General features: G+C 39.2%; 3 protein-coding genes and 1 long non-coding RNA gene across 8 annotated transcripts; 3 read left to right on the top strand and 1 right to left on the bottom strand.

Annotated features, from left to right (window-relative positions):
* Positions 1-3,241: 3,241 nt before the first annotated feature.
* Positions 3,242-8,508, bottom strand: LOC103969389 (protein CYTOKININ-RESPONSIVE GATA TRANSCRIPTION FACTOR 1-like). Of its 3 annotated transcripts, XM_065130136.1 has the most exons (7): positions 8,350-8,508; positions 8,028-8,258; positions 5,707-5,913; positions 4,830-5,547; positions 4,277-4,409; positions 3,847-4,200; positions 3,242-3,738 (listed from the first exon to the last, which is right to left on the bottom strand). In XM_065130136.1, exons 4-7 carry the CDS (start codon positions 4,916-4,918, stop codon positions 3,370-3,372), a joined length of 945 nt encoding a protein of 314 aa, XP_064986208.1. In that variant the 5' UTR covers positions 4,919-5,547; positions 5,707-5,913; positions 8,028-8,258; positions 8,350-8,508; the 3' UTR covers positions 3,242-3,369. The 3 variants fall into 3 exon arrangements, with proteins under 3 accessions (XP_064986208.1, XP_009381174.2, XP_009381173.2); XM_009382899.3 differs by lacking the exon at positions 4,277-4,409; XM_009382898.3 differs by lacking the exons at positions 4,830-5,547; positions 5,707-5,913; positions 8,028-8,258; positions 8,350-8,508 and having other exon boundaries at positions 4,277-4,810.
* A 450-nt stretch (positions 8,509-8,958) lies between these two features.
* Positions 8,959-11,182, top strand: LOC135625394 (uncharacterized). Of its 2 annotated transcripts, XR_010492039.1 has the most exons (5): positions 8,959-9,293; positions 10,264-10,335; positions 10,408-10,673; positions 10,759-10,872; positions 10,948-11,182. It is a non-coding gene; the product is annotated as an uncharacterized LOC135625394 (long non-coding RNA). The 2 variants fall into 2 exon arrangements; XR_010492038.1 differs by having other exon boundaries at positions 8,959-10,335.
* An 889-nt stretch (positions 11,183-12,071) lies between these two features.
* On the top strand, positions 12,072-14,779 carry LOC103969387 (uncharacterized). Its single transcript, XM_009382896.3, has 5 exons — positions 12,072-12,228; positions 12,313-12,478; positions 13,511-13,600; positions 13,679-13,882; positions 14,478-14,779. The coding sequence occupies exons 1-5, from the start codon at positions 12,181-12,183 to the stop codon at positions 14,567-14,569; spliced, it is 600 nt and encodes a 199-aa protein (XP_009381171.2). The 5' UTR covers positions 12,072-12,180; the 3' UTR covers positions 14,570-14,779.
* Positions 14,780-16,614: 1,835 nt separating this feature from the next.
* On the top strand, positions 16,615-21,849 carry LOC135625392 (mitogen-activated protein kinase kinase SIPKK-like). Of its 2 annotated transcripts, XM_065130134.1 has the most exons (8): positions 16,616-16,874; positions 16,982-17,066; positions 18,215-18,379; positions 19,197-19,421; positions 19,527-19,709; positions 19,857-20,062; positions 21,381-21,426; positions 21,532-21,849. In XM_065130134.1, the coding sequence occupies exons 1-8, from the start codon at positions 16,795-16,797 to the stop codon at positions 21,619-21,621; spliced, it is 1,080 nt and encodes a 359-aa protein (XP_064986206.1). In that variant the 5' UTR covers positions 16,616-16,794; the 3' UTR covers positions 21,622-21,849. The 2 variants fall into 2 exon arrangements, with proteins under 2 accessions (XP_064986207.1, XP_064986206.1); XM_065130135.1 differs by lacking the exon at positions 18,215-18,379 and having other exon boundaries at positions 16,615-16,874.

Below are 21,849 nucleotides of genomic sequence, written 5' to 3'. Positions count from 1 at the left end.
ACCTCCCTCCATCATCCTCCCCAAACCCTTTACTCCCTCTTTCCCTCTCGGTTTCGATAACTATGATTTCTTAGTCCGACACAGACGGGATGACCACACGATCAACATAGAATGAGATAGCCCCACCTCCCACGCCACCCCACCTGTGGTGCCCAATATAGATCGCCACCCTTTTTGCTTTCTCCCCGCTTGTTGCTGTGCTTCGACTGCTGCCCGGTAATGGAGTAATGCGAGTCATAATGATGCCACAAGGGAAGGGTTGATCTTCTTCTCGGGGGGGTTGGGATTTACCCTACCCTACCCTACCCAACCGAACCCAAAAGCAACTTTTTCTCTCTGCACAGGCTCACTGCCCCCTCCGATTGCGCAAAACAAATTGAGTCAGGTTGAGGTCTCCGGCCACTTTCTCGCTTTGGCAAATCCTCTTCTTGCTTCTGCACATGCATGGCCGTAGTGAATACATCCGACTGTTACCACCTCCTTAACTTGAGGCTTAAGGCTTGTGATGCTTGACAGACATGACCGGTCCAATTCAACTCCACCCCGTGGATTGGCATTGTCTGCCGGCACACCTTTTCATCCTCATCCCCAGAGGACGAAGAAGATGCTTGCTTGGTAACAGAGGGCAGCAGCAGGAGAGAAGGGAGAAGAACAAGTCTGATTCAAAGGCGAAGGTTGTCTTGTCACGGCCTGCTGAATTCTGCGTGAGTGAGGGGTGGGGCGTGAGCTCACATTGGAGTCACAACAAACGGAACATTTTTTACGTTTTGCACATCTCGTCCTCTTCCGCGCCTTGTTTCCCTGTCATGGTTGCGGTCTACTGATCGTGCAATTGATGCTGCCACGCTCGCTGATCTGTTCCGCCCGCCCGTGTAACCCATCGCTGTCACAGGCGGTACAGGGGAACAGGGGAGGTGGCTGTACAGGGTAGTTGGGAGATCAACGCATGATGTGACCATATCAGCTCTCACCGCCGCCCCCCCTCTTCCGCATCCATCACTCACCCCACACCCACCCCTCCTCCGCTTACTCCATGTCTGACACCGAAAGAAAGATGCTCTCCTTTCAGATCTTTTTGGGCGAGCAATCCCGCGAGCTGATTGGCCCAGCAGCGGGGGCGAACAGAGATTCCCGACTAGATTGCCGTTCACCCAACCGGGCATCAGTATTAATTCCAGAGTGAATGATTTCACCAGCTCCTACTGCATCAGATTTGCTGATAGTTAATGGCGGATGAACTCGATCGGTGGGCTTCCGGTATCTCCTCGACATGATTTAAGAATGGAAAACGAGTCCCACAGCTGCAGAGCTGGGGATATAGATGGATCATCTCTCTGCACACACGCAAAGTGGACTGGAGCTAAGAGGAGGACAGGAATCAGACGGAGAGATAAAGTGGACAAGTAGTTCATTACAAATCTGTGCCCTACGAAAGCAACCACAAGTCCCATAGTCAGCATTAAGCAAGCAAAAAAGCTGTTGCTGCCACTGTGTGGGAGCACTAAATGGTGTTCTACCAAGATTGGATGGATCTTGCGGGGTTGACCAGGTCCAAGGTTCTGTGCACCGACAGGGGTGCCGTGCCGTCTGTGGGAGTAAAAGCTGATGATGTATGTAAGTAAGCTTGTGATTTGACCACCCTAATTGCCTCCACTGTTACTCCCCAAGTCCATTGTCCATATCGCAAGTGTCCTCCTTTATGGCACATCGGTTTCATGGTTCTAAGATTTCAATACGGAGTACCTCATCGTACCATCCCTGCCATCTCTTGTGAACATAGCATAGCAGCACAGTGCCGAGATCTCACTGGCCGAGGGGAGAAGTAAAGGAAGCAGAGCCGGCAGTACCCTGTGCCTGCTCGGGGCTGTGGGTTCATGTCCTCTGGCCTCCTCGAGTCACAGTTTGACTGCCGACTCTCTCTGCTCCCCTGTCATGCCAGAACAAAACCCAATTGGCCAAAGGCCCAAAACATGGAGTTTTCTTCTTCTTCTTCTTCTTCTTCTTCTTCTGCTTTCTTCTTCTTCTTCATCTCATGCAACGCCGGTCTTGGAGGTTTAAATGCCACGGCTGTCAAACCATATTTGACCTTCCTGCAGTAGGTGTTGACCCAATACCGTCTGCTGACAAGCAAGTTCAATGGTGGTGGTACAAACCGCAGAGTAATCTGTCAAATCAGCAGTCAGTCATGTTCTCCTCCACTTCCTGTGAAGGAAGAAGCTACATGCATGGCCACAGGGAGAAGGCCCTTGTGGGCCGACACAAGCAGACCCAGGAAGCATCATTATATGGAGACATGGTTGATGCTATTGTGGACTCTTCGATCTGAAAAGAGTAGATATCACATTTCTTCTGCTCTCCCTTCAAGAAATTTAATTGTTTGCTATGGTAATTTGAATATGCTTTATCATTAGTTTCATGCAAATGACAAGATGTTCTTGAGAGAGTAATGTTTTGTTTCAGTAGAATGACATCCAATTTCTTCAATCATGCTCATGAAATATATCGATTGATACGATGAAGATATAATTGGTAAATATATCGATTGAACTTTTGTCATGAATATTAATCTTAGAATAACGAGAGTGGAACACATTTTGTAATAACTGATGAAGTCTAACAATTTGATCTTCAACGAAATAGAAGTTGATAACAATATGCTCCATGAGAGAATGGAATATCATATCAGAGCATAGATAGGTAGCATCGATGTTATTAAATTATTAAAATAGAGTGAGAAATAACATATAGTTCATAATACAACGTGCAACTCTCTCTCTTTTTTTTTTTTTAATTTCTTCTAGCAAGAAAAGCTACAATAAATTTTAATCTCTACTAATTGTCTTGTTCTTACTTTGGTCATTTTGAACTTTGGATTGTTGGAACATGTATGAATCTTGTAAGATTCAAAATCTAGCACAACTAGGGGTTTAGGCCACTAGAAAGATTCTACTGGTGTTTGAATGTTTTTATCTGTGGTAAAACATATCATTTCAAACAGTGAACAATTTTACTGCAAATTAAGGGATGCCACCACATTGCATTGTCTGTCTACATTCAATTGTCATCTATCAGTAATTATAGGTTTAGTTAGTATAATGATCTTGACATAATTATATAATGGAGTGCTGCCTTAATTTCACATCACTGTATGTGATGTTTCATGTCATGATGGTTTAGCATATGCTTTTTCTCAAGAAAAAGAAAAGAAATGGAAATGTTTAAGAATAACAATCCATTAGAATTCCCAAAAAAATAATCTTATTTCTTCCATAACTTCATTTCACTCTTCCTCTCTCAGCTAACACAGTAGCACAAATCTGGATTATTTATTATTAGATGACACCTCAAATACAAGAAAAGAACAGACACTCAACTCCGAATTAGGCCACAAGATAAAGCCATCAACAATATCGCTGCGTCCCTCTCTTCCTGCGGGAAGACCCTTTGGATTGCCGAACTATTGTTTGAGCTCGATGTAACATTGCCAAAGCAATGCTTCCTACTACTACTAGCAGTAGTAGTAGTGGTAGTACTGCTGCTGCTGCTACTGCTACTACTACTGGCAGTATCAATCTTGCACCGTTTCTTGAAGGGGAGAGTTCGATCGATGTCTATCTTCTCCTGTCTTGGCGCTTTAGCCGGAGATGTTGCGGGGATTATTAGTCCACCGTTTGGGGCTGCTGCCGCCATCGCCCGCCTCGCCTTGCTCTGTCGTATTCCACACGCATTACAGAGGGACTGCACCATGCATGCAACGCAATGTAAAGGGTCGAAGACATACGCATATGTGAAGAAGATAGATGGATACGTAGAACAGTGTCGATGGATCGAGTGGTACTTAATTACCTTGGGGCCACGAGGACCGCTCCTCCACAGAGGAGTCTTGGTCGTGTTGCAATCGCTGCAGACTCTGATGATACCACTCGGGGAATTGTTGCTTTGGTTGCTCCCGCTATACCCTAATCGGTGCGATCGGCTTTGGTCGTCAGGTGTAATTCGCATGCTTCCTCTCGGTTGTTTGCTCACAACGATGTGACTCGAATTCATCATCTTCCTCATAAATCGCATCTTGGAGGACATCCATTGACCAGCCCTATCCGCCACTACACCTTCTTCGGTAACGTAGGGATCGCAGAGAGAGAGTTTGAGAGTACCATCGTCCTTGCTGTCGACTGGATGAGGCAGGAACCGCTCCTTGGGCTACAGAGAAAAGATAAGATGCTAAATTGCATGAGAAGAGGCCGCGATCTATGTCCCTGGTGCAAGAATGCCTCACCTCTTGACGGTCCATGCAAGGATATGCTCTCGGATCATGGCGGCTACCGAAGAAGCTGGGACATGAGAAGGAAGAAGCTTGACCAGGATCTCTCTCCCCCTCCTCTACGGGGACAGTAGGTGACTGGTTCAAACTGAACGGAGACATGGAGAGACAGGAAGGTGAGAGAGGATAGGAGTAGGGGCGTTGCAGTCCTTCCCGGAAGAGAGTGTCGATAACTTGAAAGGAGACGAGAGGACAAAGGAGCACAGGGAAACAAATTTGTTCCACAGTGCGTATAGGGACCATAGACCAACCAACAATGAGCTATCATAGAGCAAGGACGGATCAATCAGCGTGAGGAAGAGGGTCAAATCCCCGTTTATATGGTAAACAAACAAAGAACGATGACCAGCGAGGAGCAGAAAGGCATTCACGTGACACTTCCACTTCATGAGAGTGTGGCGGGGGGTAAAGAGAAGGAACCGAAGAGCACATCCCCAAGAGTATCTAATACTCCAACTTGCCACAAACGGCATCAACTAAATCCCACATAAGATAGATAGAAGTATACCTGTGACTTGCCTGCCATCTGTCACTATTTGATCGAATGCGGGGACAAGCAGCGAGCCATGAGCAGCCTCCTGCCTCGACTTGGCTCATCAGTCATTGTTGTTGGATTTACCTTTCTGCGGTGGTCAGAACTCACTCTTCCTGTTGGATCAAAGCTCTGCGGATTTACCTTTCTGCGGTGGTCAGATCTCACTCTTCCTGTTGGATCAAAGCTCTGCAGCTAACACACAAACTACGTTGTCATCTCTGAAGCATTAGGTCATACCTGCGAAGCTGCAGTCAAATTGTATGAGAGGAGAAGAGAGGATACGCAGGAGGAGCGCCATTCGATCTTGATAACGCCGTCACAGTGCCTGAGGTAATGAGGGGAGGGGAGGCTCAATGATTGATGGGGGTGCGTCCAACAAAATGTAGCTTTCGAGTGGGCATTCCCAAATCCAAGAGTCATATGGCAGGGAGCTACGTGACAATGCACACCATGCCTACCTCTCTCTCTCTCTCTCGTGATGGTGGGAGAAAGTACTTCACATTTAACCAGAAGACGACGCCGACATGGCTATTCATAATGTGACCTAAATAGTAAGTCATCGAGTCAGCTCGCTCGTCTCGGCCGAGGCAGGGAACACGATTTTGACTGCGTGTAGCTGATGTCATCAGGCCTCCCGCTGACATAACGCGAGACAGCCGCGTGGGCATGTGCGAGGCAAAAACCGTGTTTCCTGTCTCGATGGAACAAGGTGATAAGCGCCCAAATGATGACCATTCACTGAGGTGTATATATATATATATATATATATATATATACACACACACACACACAAATCTCAAACATAGAATTTTGACTCTTAAAAGACTCAGAAAATCTAAACGAAATTAACCTTTTGTCTAATTAGTCAATATTTAATTCCAATCCAAATGAAAACCAAGTGGTTTCAACTAAAAAGCATGTAGGGAAAGTCTCCATAGGCTGATCAATCAGGAACTGGTAGTTTCTGTACTCTGAGGTGGAAGAGAAGAAAACTCTAGGCCAGTTTTTCCATCTTTCTCTGTTACAATCTTCTTTGATGTCGCCATATATGCAAAAGCTGCATTTTGTAGAATTACTTATTAGTATCACACATCAACATGAGCAGAGAGATATGGAAATCTTATTAATGCAAGAGATTGGCATGCTAAAAAATGCTCAAATTACTTAACATACAATCAGAAACACACTATATTCATAAAAGCTTAGCTAACTCAGGTTTGTACTGTAATCAGGTTTAACTATGTAAGATTTTGGTTTAGGAAAAAAAGGATACTGTGATACATATGTATATTTGATCTTTGATAACAAGTGTTGGGATTAAGTTGTAGGCTATATAATTAGGTTAGAAACACTAAATCCCTTCCTATTGTACCATATATTCTCTCTTTCTTTTACCCTCTAAAAACTTTTTAACACCTTCCTCTCTTCCCCCATCATTTTTCTTTAACCACCTCCTTCTAAACCCTCCCTCCTTTCGTCCCACCCTACTTTGGATAGTTTGGTGTTCACAAGCAGCTTGAACTTAAGATCATATTCAGGTCAGGCTCGTTCAAGATCGCATAAATATTATTAAGCTCAAGAAAATCACAACCATATGTTCATTCTTGTTTGACTCACATACATAATTGTTTCAAGGCAGCACAGCACCTCTGGTGAAGATACTAAGAGATGTTCATACCTCCACAAAATCAATTTTGTTTAAGCTATCATAGGAATCATTTTAGACTTGTATCATCATCTCATATAAATATTATAGATAATAGTATAAAGAAATAAACTGAATAATTAAATGGCTACCGAATGAAAAATAATAATAATTAATAAGAATATTTCTGACAAATGGAAACAATAGAAACAAGTCGATTGAAATCTATAATAGAGGATTTGCAAGGCAAATTCCATTCAATTCACAGCGACTCATATGTATGACAAGCTGAAGTCAGAAGAATTTTTTTACTTTTTGGAAAAGGTAGACCAATGGAAAAGATGAAACAAAATAAACTGATTCTCCAAAAGGCGAACGGAAACTTGGCTACAGAAATGTCACATTCCAGTCCTCCCGTTGGGTATTGAACATTTTATTGCTCATTACCTATTACAATAACACCAACAGAGAAATAATGAAGAGTCTTGATACCTCCAAAAATTGTAGAATATATACTTTATCGTTAATTGATATTGTCAATACATGCCTAAAATTTGACATCTAGGCAACAGATGGCAAGTTAACTGCATCCACTTTCAAATGCCATTGATCTCTGTCCCACTAGACTGACCAACATCATTAGCATATGGTTATCAATTCAATAACAGTTATATTTACTTCAAATTTATCATCCTGATGCTTCATTATAGATGCTTGTCTATAGTTAATTTTTCTAGAACACCCCAGGGTAACACCAATGCCCACTGTTTCTAGGCTATGATGCATGTAATTCAACTTGTCAATCACAATAAAAATAGCAAGAGAGAAGATTAATTGCCTTGCTCGATGAAGCCTTCCTCTTGTTTCAGTATTTTGCCTTATACAAAACCTAGGGTTCAACACATTATCTTGAAAAGTCAAGCTTTCCATATTCAAGAACACCACTCCAGATCACACACTAACTAGCCAAAAGTCATGATATAGAAGTGGTGTAAGGAGCTAGTGCAAAAATCAATTAATTACAATAATATATCAGCTAAATGCATAACATATTTTAGTGATGCATAGTTACTAAAATTCATAATCAGTATAATCGAATTGATGCATAACTGCTTTGTTTTGAGTATAATCGAATTTGCAGTAGCAGATAAGGTTCAGCCGGATCCTCCGTATTTCGGTTCATTAGAATTCAACTGCTTTGTTTTGAGTATAAAATATGGCAATAAAACCCTAAAAAGATTCATTTTGCTCGATTCAAAGACAAAAAAAAACGAAAACCGATGAGGAAACCAGCAAGAAAAAGCATACTGAATGTGGCAAGAAAAAGAGAAATCGTGATCAATGACATGAATTCACAACAATGAAAGCAAGATTCATTTTGCTCGATTCAAAGGCATAAAAAAAACGAAAACCGATGAGGAAACCAGCAAGAAAAAGCATATTGAATGTGGCAAGAAAAAGGTAAATCGTGATCAATGACATGAATTCACAACAATGAAAGCAAGAAAACAGCACGGAAAGGCGACCTGCGGAGCCGACCAAGACGAGCGGCAGGATGCGGCGAAGAAAGCTCTTCCTCGGCATGGACGGCGGGGGGAGAGGGGTCGAAGAGGTCGAGAAAGGCGAAGGGTAGTTGGGGAACAACCTAGCGGGCGGCGGCGGGAGAGGCGGCGGCGGAGACCGCTTAGAATGAGGGGAAGGGTCAGGCGCGGAGGAGGGAGGGGGAACCACTATCTTCGCCTTCTTCCTCGAGTTCCCTGCGTCCAAAGAAACCCAAGAGCACGTGAGTCCCTCTCCGGTAATGTCTCCGATCCCTCTTCTCTCTCTCTCTCTCTCCTCCGCCCAAACCTTTGTGCCGTTTCATGGTTGCTCTGTTTTGGCCTTTCTGTTTTCCTGTTCTCTTCCAGCGAGGGTTTTGTTTTGTTGTTTTTGCAAATGTACCCTTTCAAATCTTTGAAATAGCATATTTGTTCTTCCGAATGTTAATTTCACACACACATACAGATATATATAAGAAAAAGAGCTCCTTTACCTCCGCTGCGGCGGCCTTCCCTCCTGGAGACCACCCTTGCCTACCCGGGATGGCCACGACGGCCGATAGAAGGAGGCGACGGAGCAACCGGCGGGCAGTGAGGAGAAGGGCCGGAGGAATAAGGCGAGGAAGAATATGGTGGAGTATCTCTGAGAATCGGAGGGTGGGGAGGGACGTCGCAGCGACGACGGCGAATGGAATGGGAGAGGCGGGAGGCGGGAAAAACGGGGTGCATTTACCTGTTCTACTAGTCCGCGAGCTCGACGCAGAGGAAGATCAAGCTGCATCATGATGAGATCGTCAAGCCGAATAAAGCTAAGACATTGACGATAGCTCGGGTTTTCTTGCTTCCCCCCTCGAACTTTTACCTTTCTCTTTCGTGTTTCTCATAGAAATTTTAGTGAAGAGCATGAATTAGTTTGCTTGAGGTCGTCAATCCATGTTGCAATTGGAGGAGAAGAGAATAAAGGCCACAAATTTATAGGATATGATATTTTGCTGTCGTGTAAGAAACAAATTGGAGATGTTGTTGATGCCATGCTGCTGGAGATTTTCTACCACTCTGATGTTGATTGATTCCATCCGGTTGTCGGTTCATTCACAGAACATCTTAATCTCAAGTTCTTTTTTTTCTGTGGAATCCAGGAATTTTCTTCTTTACTAATTGTTGCAACACAACGCTCATACAACCACGCCAACAACAACAACAAAGCCATAAAGTCCCAACACAACACCTAACCATAGGAAGTTGTAAGATTGGGTAACTCTTCACCCTTAACAGTCACTGTACAAATAATTAAGGAAAATATGTAAGATGACATAGGTTTCAACCTCGCATTGTTTATGGAAAGTCCTCACACTTACTAGTAAGTGTTTTCATTATATTGACTAGTAAATGTGAGTTACAAGCTTAATCATTTATATTCTAAAAGATCGATTCATTGAGAAGAGTTATGGGATCAGCACTCATCAGCCCATTTGCATGATGTTCCATGTACTGAAGATGGGGAATAAGAGAACCAGCCATTGGAGACCTGAGGCTCAAATTTGTATAATTGATTAATTAATTAATTATATAGATGATTTAGTATGCCAGAAGATTAAAATTGGGGATTTTATTTCTTTCTTTAGTTCTCGATGCTTTTTGGGTAATCAAATTTTCCATTGCCCTAGCACTTTATTAGAGGAAATACACACAAAAAAAAAAAGGAGTATACAACATTTGCACTTGAAAGATATAATCTTCAACCATAAATGTATTGTATACCACTTTCTTATTGGAAACCTAGTGGAAAGTGATACTTGGATATTTCCTAAATGTGAACTAAATACTTGGTTTAAGAATTGCTTATCGTCAACATTAAACATTTGGATATATTTGGGGACAGACAATTCATGGGAAGGTGTTTCACTCACGGGCATCGACCTACGAGTTGGATGATTGTGAGTGTATGGTGCATCAAATGGTAAAGAAGGTTTTCAGTGATGCCAGATTTGTTACATCTAACAACATCTGAATGTGTGAACTGTGAACACATGTAGCGAAAAATTATTTTTGGATGAACAAGGACACGTGCATTCAAATTGATATTTTTTTATCGTCTCATAATGTGGAACTATAATTTCTTTTTTTGCTGTCACTTTTTGCTGCTATGTCCATGCTTATGGTATTGTGTGGTGCAAGGCAATAGTCTTGAAGACACAAGCATAATTAGGATTCTTTTATGTAGGTTGGTCAGTTCATCAAATGTCTGGTCGAGGCAAGAAATGAATTGCGGCACAAGTATGTCGTCACTTTACAGGTAGCCAAGTAGCTTGCTGTTATTTATTGTTACTATGTCATTAGAAGATATCATGCATCTTCTGTTCTGCAGGTCTGAGATTGTTCAAAGGAGTTTTAAAATAAAGAAGGCATTACTATACAAAGTCGACAGATCTTCTTTTGATTGTCTTTGCCAACAGTTATACAAGAAATTTTTGGTTGACCACAAGCAGCTAGTATTTTTCTTCTGCACGTCCAGTAGGATGGATCTTTCTGTGCCTGCAGATCTTCAAACTATGGACCGTACACAGGATATGAGAGTAAGATGCAACTGTTCATAATCTACTTCAAGACCAACTCAACCTCTCACCTGCTTATGTAAATATACGGACACATCCTTCTTCAGTCACGTTCTACCATAATGATCATGTGATTCTAAAGTCCATCTGACATGCTTCTGTAGATGCTTCGAGGTTAGCCCAAGCATGGAGCAGAAGGCTGAACCAGACGAGTCTGCAGAACTTCCTGATATCTCATTCGAGGAGTCATTAGCTGACGAAAAGAAGGATTTGTTTCGGTTAGGAAGAGTATATTGACTAGCCAGTTCTGGGTATTTGATGCCACTTTTAGTTACTTTCTGAATCTTTTGCAGGCAAAGAAATCGCAAGCTAAGATCATTTGCGAGATGAGAGGCCATACATCTGTGGTGTGCAATTGCTGCTGCCCATAGAGGTTGTTTCACCATAGCATGACTTTTCCTTTTTCCCCTGGGCTGTACATCTTGAGAAATCTTTCTCCAGTTTGTTACTTTCACTTCCTGAAAGCTTTACACTGCAGTTAAGGATAGAGAAGATACAAATTGCCTATCTTATCTGATAGTTTCTTCCTGGTGCTGAATCTTGGGTCTGTGATGTACATTGTGAACATGGTGAAGCAATGCTCAAGTGGCTTGCATTCTTGTCTTTAACCTCAAGAAACAACCACTTCTTGTAAACTAGCTTGCCAAAAGTAGATTTTGGATTGTTTCCTGATCCTGGACTGGTTCATGCCCATTCCTAGGCTAGGGTTTCTCTTGCATCTAAGTACCTGTGCATGTATTTCTTTCAGTTCTTAATGCTAAATCTCTTTTGCAACACTGGATAAATTTCTGGTCAAACCAAGGTGGCCTTGTTTCCATGGATGACAAGATTTGGTTGGTTCAATAATTTGATTGGCTATATATGAGTTTCTTTTTAACCAATTATGAGATTCTTTTCATAGTTTTAACATCAAAGAAATTTTACAATAAATGATTAGCAAGAACAAGGAAGATAGAGATCAATGGAGGTCATAACAAGCTAAATAGTTCCACAAAATTGGAATGGGCTACAGAAATGGTCAGATCTTACAAAAATAGCTGTAATTCTGACATTTGTTTCAACTACAGAAACTCCAAAGATAATTTTATAGGAATTTATATGAATTAAATATTGAGTTAAGCATATGTATAATAATGGGAAATAAAGAAAATAATAATTAGCACTATGAAATAATAACTTTTTGGGCAATTTATGAAACGTATGTTATTATTTGTGACATAAAAAGGAAAATTTATGTGATATATGAGAAATCAAATTAGTTTTGGATAATTACTTATTTTTTAGAAAGAAATTAATATTAATTACCTTAATTCCTCATAATCAACCATTACAACCACGCGACAGCCAATTAAAGCCGGAGAGGATTGGGAAACCGTTTCACGGTAAATAGTGGACCACACCGGAGGTGAAGGGCGCTTCCCTGGTGTGAGGGAATCGTGTCCTTCAGTATATGTTTCTGTGTTCCGTGGTTCCGTTTCCACATATATATCTTGGTGGGAAATCAAGGAGCGGTCGCGAGCGCAACAATGGCGATCCGGTGCCTCTCGTCCCCCTTCTCTCCTCCTTCGGCTCCGGTAAGCGTCGATCGACGATCCACTTCGTCTTCTTGAATGATTTAAGCAGGCAAAGATGATATCTTTCTCGTCTTCTCTCGACAGTCGAGGCATAAAATCCTCGTCTCCAAAGCCCCCACTCTGATATTAGCCTGTCGCCACCGCTCGATTGCCCTAGAAGATAAGAATCATCGATTCCGTTCGGTGGGTAAAGCCATGGTATCGGCGGAGAAGGATCTTGTCGCCAATGAAGTAGCCAAGGATGCTGATGGTAGGTTCATTGTAGAGTTCTACAGATCTGATTATTTCCTCATGGCATGCGTTCAAGAAGAGCCTTTTATCTACATATGTTGTCCGAAAAATTGACCAAAAATCGATATTAGGATCTGCATATATCAGCTAGAGGAGGGCAAGTTGTCTTGTTTGAGAAATTGGAGAGGGTCCTTTGATGATCGGAGGATGCCTTAACAGAGGTCTAAAATTACTTGAGATTTGAGGGGAATAGACAGACAATTAGGCTCAGGTAACTGAAGTTTCAGCAATAATGTTGATGGAGAAGTAAGATGGCTGGAAGAAGGATAATGAATTATCTAGCTAAGGAGTTTTGTCTAGCTGGATACTCTTGCATGATTGGGATGACAATATCAGCATCTGGATTTGGAAGACTAGCAACATTAAAAAGTCTTAAGCTCCTTTTGTGGGACTAAGACGAAGGCTTACAATAGAATCATCAAGGATTGCCGGAACAAATTGTTGTTGATCCTAGATTATATGTAAGGTTCTTGTGTTTTCGCTAATACTCTAGATTATGTATGTCGGACATGGTATGGTAAACAACTGTGTCAAAACATTATGCTAAACGTCAGTTTGTCACACCCCAATTCCAGCTGAGTTCTTTCTCATTAACCAGGTACAAGTCGTATGTTTACGTGCAATAGAGCTATATCACAACACAACACTGTGTTTGACCATCCAATATCATATATCACATCTACATGATCAGAGGTTCTTATAAGTGCACAGGTATGCAGTGTAAGCTGCTATACAACTCACCACTAAACAAAATCAAAGTCTATGAGGGAAATATTGGAAATGTTACTTTGAATCCTCTACCCTTATGATTAGTTCACAATCGTGTTGCTCTTTTTATGTTACAATGTTTTTTCTTATTTTCTTGATTAATGAAACTTCAAAGTTCAGATGTTAGATATCATCTCCTGGACATGACGTCCATATCCTACGAATTACATGTGTCTCCTACTCTAATTTTTCTCTCTGAAGGAACTTCCTTTATGATGCACAGATACAGATTATGGAGTTGTCAGCATTCACCATGTTGGTTTGCTTTGTGAAAACCTTGAAAAGTCACTTGCTTTTTATAAGGACCTTCTTGGTATGTCATTCTTCATTCTCTGTAGCTCAGGCATATTCATTCCATTAGTTTTATCTGACATTTTAATCACAAAATCAGGTCTTGAGATTAATAAAGCAAGGCCACACGAAAAACTTCCATATAGAGGCGCTTGGCTCTGGGTGGGTTCCGAGATGATTCATTTGATGGAGCTTCCAAATCCTGATCCCTTGACAGGACGCCCTGAGCATGGTGGCCGAGATCGTCATGCTTGTATTGCAATTCGAGATGTTTCCAAGCTTAAAGCAATATTTGATAAAGCTGGTAGGTGTTCATTGAGAAGCTCTATATTTGAATATTTCAGTTATAACCATGCTTTGTTGTGTTTCTATGTAGTAATTTGTTGAGGACATGTTAACAGTGGATATTTCACATTTAAGTTGTACGGAAATAGCAGATTGCATAGATCACGACTGATGTAGTCTCGCTCTCAGAATTAGCGGTAACTCTGATAATAAATTGTGTCGAACTATCTTTACCTGACAATCCTGATATGTGCTTTTGCATAATCTTTTGTTCTTTCCCAATTTGTGGTCCCATGCAAGATGTTTTCCTTGCCATGACTAATAATTATAAGGTTTCAGTGGTGTTTGACACTTGACAATGCACCTTGAATTCAAAACAATTCAATGATGACTCTCATATATTATTAGTCCTGACTGTAATTATATGCAGAAACTGATCAAGTTACTGCAGATGAACCTTAATTCGAACAAATAGTACAACTGTATTTTTATAGTTTTGCTACTAGAATATCAGGCTATTGCTCTGCCGACTTAACCTCAGGTCACTGAACTCTGATACTCGTTTGTTTGTCCAATACTGACAAAATCTTTACATATTCTCTCTCTGGTTTCAGGGATCAGTTACACACTTAGTCGCTCGGGAAGGCCCGCGATCTTTACGCGAGACCCAGATGGCAACGCACTGGAGTTCACACAAGTTGATTAACGAACTAATGGTCTTCCAAGATTTTTATGTAATAGGAAAAAGAATACTTGCAGAACTTATTTAAAAAAACTGTTGCACCCCAGTGTTGTGCAGGATATTATTATATATTAATGATCCTGTAATAGCTAAGAAGTTCTTGTGTCCATGCTTTGCATGCCTGTAAAGTTAGTGATCTGGGGTGATAATATATGTACCTGGTATTTAAGTTCATGTCAGGAAAATAAATTTTGATCTCTATAAGTTATTATCAAGAGAAGACGAGGATTCTCCTGTAAGTGAATTCAACAATTTGGCTAAACTCTGCATCGTTTGTATATACAAAATAATTTTGGGGCTTTGGTAATAGGATCATTATAGGAACAATTATAATCTTAACTTGAGTGTAAGAAAGTAGTGTGTTTAACACCTCTCATTATTTGACAGCATTCGTATAATTAGCAAGTACTTAGCTCAATATTATCATATATGTTCTTCATCGCAATAGTCATTCAAGTATATGATACGAGTGTCAAAATCGAGCCAATTTGACAATTAGCTTCGATCCGAAGATGATGTTGTCTCACCTAATTTCTGAATATCAATCTTATCAAGAATAAAAAATATTTCCTTAGGAAGTGATTAGATAAGTAATCATACAGTATTTCTATAGATATTTCTAGATTCCACAAGCGAATGACATAAGCTAAGATAAAAATTTATATTTATGCAATATTATTTGATGTTTGATCTTATAAAAAGGTCCAAAAATTATGATAAATTCACAAAAGTCAACTTTACCTTGATTTGGGTTGAACCCTAAAATTAAAGTATTAACTATAACGAATAGTTCAACTACTATAAAATTTTTATAAAAGTTTCAATTGCAACAAATTTTCTAATTTATAAATTTTTTTATATTTTTTAATGATTAATTCAAAATTTGAATAATTTAGTTTTTTTTTTCTTTTTTAAATATTTGAGCGTTTAAATAGATCGACAAACTACGATAAAAGTATGATCACAAAAGTTAACTCATGGTATATGATATATATTGATTTTTGTTGAACCCAAAAATAAATCTCAAGGAATAGTCTAAATGCTACAAAATTTTTAGAGAAGTTTGAAATTGCAAGCATATGAACCTCTACAATAAAATTTCTAATTTAGATATTTTTTTATTTGTTCAGAATCTGAAAAGTTTAGTGTTTCCTTGTTTTTTTTTCTTATTTTCACCAAATCATGATGATTTCATGCTTCTTCTTTTTTTTTTTATAGTAATTTAGCTTTTAAATTGGTCAATAAGCTATAGTAAAAGTATGAACGTAAAAAAGTCAATTGTTGATATATACTACCCAAAATTTGGTTGGACCTTAAAATCAGAATATCAACCTCAAGAAATAATCCAAATGCTTTAAATTTTTTTTTAAATTAATTGTAACCAAATGGACCTTTATAATAATTTTTTAAAATTTTATATTTTTAAATTACTAATTTATTTATAAATAATTTAGCTTTTTATTTTTATTTTTACTAAAACATGAAAGATCCATATATTATTTTTCTGATATTTGAGTTTCTAAATAGGTCAACAAACTATAATAAAAATATGATATACAAAACAAACTTTTAATATATGACATATTGATTTTGGTTGGTTGGATCCCAAAATCAAAGTATCTATATCAAGGAATGGTTCAAATATTATAATATTTTCAAAAAAAATTGTTAAAATTTCTAATTTAAAAAATTTGTTCGATATTTTTCTGATTTATTTAGTATTTGAATAGTGTGGTATTATTTTATTTTTCAATCTTTTTTTTTGTTTCCACCAACACATGACAAAAATTAAAACTATTATATATATATATATATAATTTTTCGTTAAAAGAAAAATAGACAAAAATTAAAACTATTTTAGTTGAACCTAAAATTAAAACTATTAATTATATATATATATATATATATATATATATATAATTTTTGGTTAAAAGAAATAGACAAAAATTCTTTGGTAACGAACACCCAACTCACTTTGAGGCTACACGTAAAAGCCGAAGACGAAGCGGACCAATGCGCCCGCGGACTTTTCTCCCCGTCTCCATTAAAGACTCTCCGAGGAATAGATAGAACTCGTGCGACATCACACGCCGTAGGCTCCGATCCGCCGACCACCCAAGAAAAGTTTGCCCAAAACCACCCGCATCCCGATCGAGAGAGTGAGAGGAGGGGAGAAGTTGATCGTCCCGATGAGGAAGTCAGGGCCTGGTGGTAACCCAAAGCTGAAGCTGTCCGTTCCCGGTCCCGAGGCTTCTATCGGCAAGTTCTTGTAGTCATCCTTCTCCATCTCTACTCCCTGCTCGATTTTGTTCGTTTGCTTTTTGTTGATCTTTTTTTGGTGTTCTTTTGGCATCTTTTCTTGTGTTTTGTTTGTAGGACACAGAGTGGTACGTTCCAGGATGGGGATCTTCTTGTCAACAAGGACGGGCTCCGGATCCTGTCGCAGAGCGAGGAAGACCGGGTAACATGTCAATCTCCTTTCCTTTCCCCCTTTCCCTTTTCCTCTCTGCTATTCCAACATTCATCTTCTTTTTTCTTCGATCCTAAAGCCATGTTAATTTCTCACAAGTTTATTGAGAGTGTCTTCTTTCACCCATAAAAAAACCGAAAAATCTAAGTCACTAAGAACCTACCATGATAAGGTTTCCACTCATCCCTGTGAAATTCTGAGACATAACTCGCTGGAAGGAATTGCTGGTGACAAAGATTTAGATAGCTATAGTATCTGCAATATATATATATATATATATATATATGTATAATAACCTTTGTGTATTCTTATCTCGTTTGATCTAAAAATTATTGGATTCCTTAAAATAGTTGTTCAATGTTAATTGGAGCCTTTTGAGTTCCTCTCTTTTCACACTGCACACAACAAGAATGAGTTGCACTATCTGCTTTGTAGTTGATTTCGCAGCCCTGCTCGCTAAGATGTAAATTGTACTTGGGAAGTCTGATAGAGCTTATTATTTGTTTGATCGAAATTTAAAATTATTCTGGAGCTAAAGTCTTTGATCTAGCCAGAGAGTTACCCATTAATCAGGCCTTGGCAACGATATTGAGCCAACAAAAGCTAGATTGGGCAATGGTAACTTTTTCCTTTGCAACTTGATTCTGACACATAAATATTGGACCCATGAAAGTCTCTAAAAATAGTTTTACCAATTGAGGAAGTCAAATTAAGATTTACTGTTTAGGTTCTAAGGTTGCTTGTTTTGATACTAATTGTTACAATCTCATATGATAGTCCACTAGCCATTTTAAAACCAAAGCCTTAACTATGCGATCAAAAAATGTTTAAAGGCAAAGCTATTGATAACTTGCCTAACTGCTCTTGTATACCTTCATAACCGTTGTTCCACTTTGGACATGGGACTAATCAAGGTCTCAGTTTATGTACAGTAGATGGCATCTTTTCTTCTTCGTGGTGACACATGTCAAAATTGACTTTTGCATTCTCATAATTAGAAGTTCTGCGTAACAATTTCTTTCTTCTGTCAAATTTCTACCAATATCCTTGTTGTTACCATTCCTTTGCAAAGTACCTGGCCTGTGGAGTACAGATCATTATGGACCGTCTCAATGTATGGCTTATGTTTTTTAATGCAGCCACCGCCCATAAAACCATTGGATGACCAATTGAGTTTGGCTGACTCAGTGGACGACCAATTGAGTTTGGCTGACTTGGATGCAGTTAAAGTAGTTGGAAAGGGTAATGGTGGAATCGTGCAACTGGTTCGACATAAATGGACCAGCCAATTTTTTGCTGTCAAGGTATAGCATCAGCTATCATGACATTCATTTTATGTCAGATATGAGATATGGATATTTGTCAGTTCTACTTTTACCAACGTATTATGTTGTCTTTCTTTTACTGACTTGAATGTTTGTGACGGAGCCACATCAACCACTGAAAGGAGAGAAAGACATTTGCAGACTTCTTAAAGTCCTGAAAAGGAGCTTCATCCACAGGGTTTCACTTTGAGTTATTGAAGACTCTTTTTTCTATTTTAAATTTATGTTCGTTGTGCAAAATAAAGAAAACTTGTTCTTTGACCTTGTTTCTGTCTTTGGTTGGGAATTTTATGAGTGGCCTTTGACATACAACACTGCCTTGCTCCTGTACATGCAACCCACTGCACCTATTTTGCACAAGATTCAGTTCTCGGTTGAAGTCTGGACTGAAATGCCCTCACATCTTGTCTATATTGTTGGACGGTATTTTGTGATCTTGCTCCCGTACACCCATCACATCCTACGAACTGAGCTTACCCTTGGGAGTGCATTGAAATAGCTTGGTGACAAATGGAAGATACCATTGTCTTGGTGACAATTTAGTTATTGGAATGGCTTGGAAACTCTTCTGTGTCAGAGAATGCTCAATATCTCCTTGTTTGTTTCTGTAGTTAGGATTAGAAGATTAAGTTCTCATAACTGATTTCACTTATCTTTGTTATTTCGAGTTGTTGCATGCTGCATATAGTTTTAGTACATTTTTATGCTTTTCACTTATTTCCAGGTGCTTTTTTTTTTACATAGTTCTCCTGTTCTGTAGTTCAATTGGAAGTTCCTAACGCCTTTTAGCATTCAGGTTATACAAATGAACATTCAAGAGAATATACGGAAACAGATTGCCCAGGAACTTAGGATAAACTTATCAACCAGGTCCCCTTTTGTGGTTGTATGCTATCAGTGTTTTTATGACAATGGTGTGATCTCTATAGTCTTGGAGTATATGGATGGGGGCTCACTTGCAGATTTTCTGAAGAATGTAAAAACAATTCCAGAAGCATATCTTGCTGCAATCTGTAAGCAGGTCAGTGTTGAATAACACCAATAATCAATGCTTATGTGACCTATTGTAGCACATCAGTGAAATGGCAGTCATCATCTTCCTGAGCATTTTTCTTTCTTCATGCAGGTGCTACATGGTTTGAAGTATCTTCACCATGAGAAGCACATAATTCATCGGGATTTGAAACCATCAAACATTTTGATCAATCATAGCGGGGAAGTCAAGATATCCGACTTTGGTGTGAGTGCAATAATCGCAAGCTCCTCGGGTCAGCGTGACACCTTTACTGGTACCTATAACTATATGTCTGTAAGTATCTGTCCCTAGAACTGCTAGTACTTTGTTTGCAACAAGATCTTATTTTGTCTTGTTTTGGTGTTATCAGCAAACTGTTCTGTAAATTAACATCTCTGAAACTTTGAGGCTTTATTCATGCTAGAACTTTTGCCTTGATAGCCAGAAAGAATTACTGGACAGAAACATGGTCACAAAGGTGATATTTGGAGCTTGGGTCTGATTATGCTGGAATGTGCTACTGGTCAGTTTCCTTACCCGCCTTGTGATAGCTTCTATGAGCTTCTTGAAGAAGTTGTTGAACAGCCACCACCTTTTGCACCTCCTGATCAGTTCTCGGCAGAGTATTCCTCTTTTATTTCTGAATGGTAAAGATGCTGCCTCACATTAACCCTAAAATGTGCCAATATTGATATGAAATCTTATTGCTTATAATTCTATATAACTTTTGCTGCTTTCTTTCTTGGAAGGAGAAACTTGCTGCCTGCTTTTGATGATGAGCTTCCATCTGTTTCTTGTTCCATATTTGAATATGTTAATGTTACTGTTCCATTGAGGAACTATCTATTCAAGTTCAAATGTTTCTTGTTCCATATTTGAATATGTTAAAGTTACCGTTCCATAGATTTCAGGATAATTCGAATTTATTTAAGGTAAACATAGTTTGGTTGATGCACTCCTTTAAATCATGAGGTGTCAATGTTGCTTTGTTCAATCGTTGAATTAAGATCTGTTCGATAAAGTATTGACAGCTATTTGTAACTTTTAAGAATCGGGCAGCAAGGACATAGGTGAACATGAAGTTAAGACATCATATTGATAGGGGTCATCCTTGCTAAATTTTCTCGGTTGGGACATCATAGAAATTTCAAGATCATTATATGTTAAAGGTTTACTAATGCTGTAGCTTTTAAAGTTCCAATTGCCTTGCTTTTTGTACCATCCATTATTATCTAAAGACAACAATTGATGTGCTTAGGTAATCAATCTTGTAACTTCACCGAGTTCTATATGTTCCATGTGGAGATTCCCTGCACAATATTAGGCATTTATTCTCATCTCTTTAGATATGTGCTATCTCCTGAAAACTACAGACTTCTCAATGAGATTATCAGACTTCCTAGTTTGATAGGAAATATGATCATTGTCTTTGTGCTCATGCACCTCATCATCTAGTTGAAATGCCGGTTAGGGAATAAACTTTACAGTGTGTGTTGCCAATTTCTAGTAAGATTTCATTTTTCTGTCTATACATTTTTGTCTTCCTTCCTTTTCGGGCCTTGATAAACTGTTACTCATAAAAGAACACTAGGATAAGGTATGGTATGTTGAAAAAAATGAAAAACTTTAGTGTGCGTGATATCTTTGCCAATTTCTAATAAGAGTTTGTTTTGCTGTCTATACATTTTTGTCTTCCTTCTTTTTCGGGCCCTGATAAAGTTACGGTACATTGAAAAAAAAAATGAATAAGAACTAATGATTGATCAATTTTACACGAAAATTACATGTGCCCCTAAAATTTGGACTTGTGAAAAAAAAAAATTATTATAGTCATTTCGTGTCATTCTGATCACGGCAGATTGGTTGTAGTATGATTTTCCTTTTCTGTTTCTGTTTCACTTTTAGAAGTGTTCAACTGTATCTTTTGATTCTCTACTAAGATACTTTAATATGCAATGATTCCAGTTTACAGAAAAATCCAAATGAAAGAAATTCTGCGCAGGTGCTTTTGGTAAGTCACACTGTTACCGTAATTCATGTCTTTTTCCCTAACAAAGGGACAGAAAACTTGCATTATCGATTCCTTCACTTACAACATTGCAATTTACCCATCCAGAAACATCCCTTCTTGAGCATGTACGATGACCTGAACGTTGATCTTGCCTCTTACTTCACCACTGCTGGGTTACCGCTGGCCACGTTGTAGAGATCGAGATGTATGCTGCTGAGTTCATTTTTCTGTGTACCATCAACGTTTTTTGGATCACCTTGTGGAATAATTATTCGAGTCAGCGAATCAGGGGGGAGAGCATGTCTCTGATGCTCCATTGTGTAACTCTGATATTGCAATGACCGTAAGCTTTTGTCATCGGTTGATGTACCAATACCTGCACGTTATTGACATAGTGAAATGCAGTAGAAATTGCAGCTCTCA

This window comes from Musa acuminata, chromosome BXJ2-10, assembly GCF_036884655.1.
Source record: "Musa acuminata AAA Group cultivar baxijiao chromosome BXJ2-10, Cavendish_Baxijiao_AAA, whole genome shotgun sequence".
Classification (NCBI taxonomy): domain Eukaryota; kingdom Viridiplantae; phylum Streptophyta; class Magnoliopsida; order Zingiberales; family Musaceae; genus Musa; species Musa acuminata.
Note: the sequence above shows the minus strand (reverse complement) of the source record. Positions and strands in the feature narration are given on the sequence as shown.

What these genes read in the sequence shown, in the direction of transcription:
- LOC103969387 (XM_009382896.3), top strand. Translation starts at nt 12,181, where the DNA reads ATGGCGATCCGGTGCCTCTCGTCCCCCTTCTCTCCTCCTTCGGCTCCG. An exon ending in AGTAGCCAAGGATGCTGATG is followed by an intron (nt 12,479 to 13,510) that starts GTAGGTTCATTG and finishes TATGATGCACAG; the next exon opens with ATACAGATTATGGAGTTGTC. An exon ending in AGCAATATTTGATAAAGCTG is followed by an intron (nt 13,883 to 14,477) that starts GTAGGTGTTCAT and finishes CTCTGGTTTCAG; the next exon opens with GGATCAGTTACACACTTAGT.
- LOC135625392 (XM_065130134.1), top strand. Translation starts at nt 16,795, where the DNA reads ATGAGGAAGTCAGGGCCTGGTGGTAACCCAAAGCTGAAGCTGTCCGTT. An exon ending in GCTTCTATCGGCAAGTTCTT is followed by an intron (nt 16,875 to 16,981) that starts GTAGTCATCCTT and finishes TTTTGTTTGTAG; the next exon opens with GACACAGAGTGGTACGTTCC. An exon ending in TTGCTGCAATCTGTAAGCAG is followed by an intron (nt 19,422 to 19,526) that starts GTCAGTGTTGAA and finishes TTCTTCATGCAG; the next exon opens with GTGCTACATGGTTTGAAGTA.
- LOC103969389 (XM_009382898.3), bottom strand. Translation starts at nt 4,564, where the DNA reads ATGGTCCCTATACGCACTGTGGAACAAATTTGTTTCCCTGTGCTCCTT. An exon ending in CTTGCATGGACCGTCAAGAG is followed by an intron (nt 4,201 to 4,276) that starts GTGAGGCATTCT and finishes TTTTCTCTGTAG; the next exon opens with CCCAAGGAGCGGTTCCTGCC. An exon ending in GCGGTCCTCGTGGCCCCAAG is followed by an intron (nt 3,739 to 3,846) that starts GTAATTAAGTAC and finishes TGCATGGTGCAG; the next exon opens with TCCCTCTGTAATGCGTGTGG.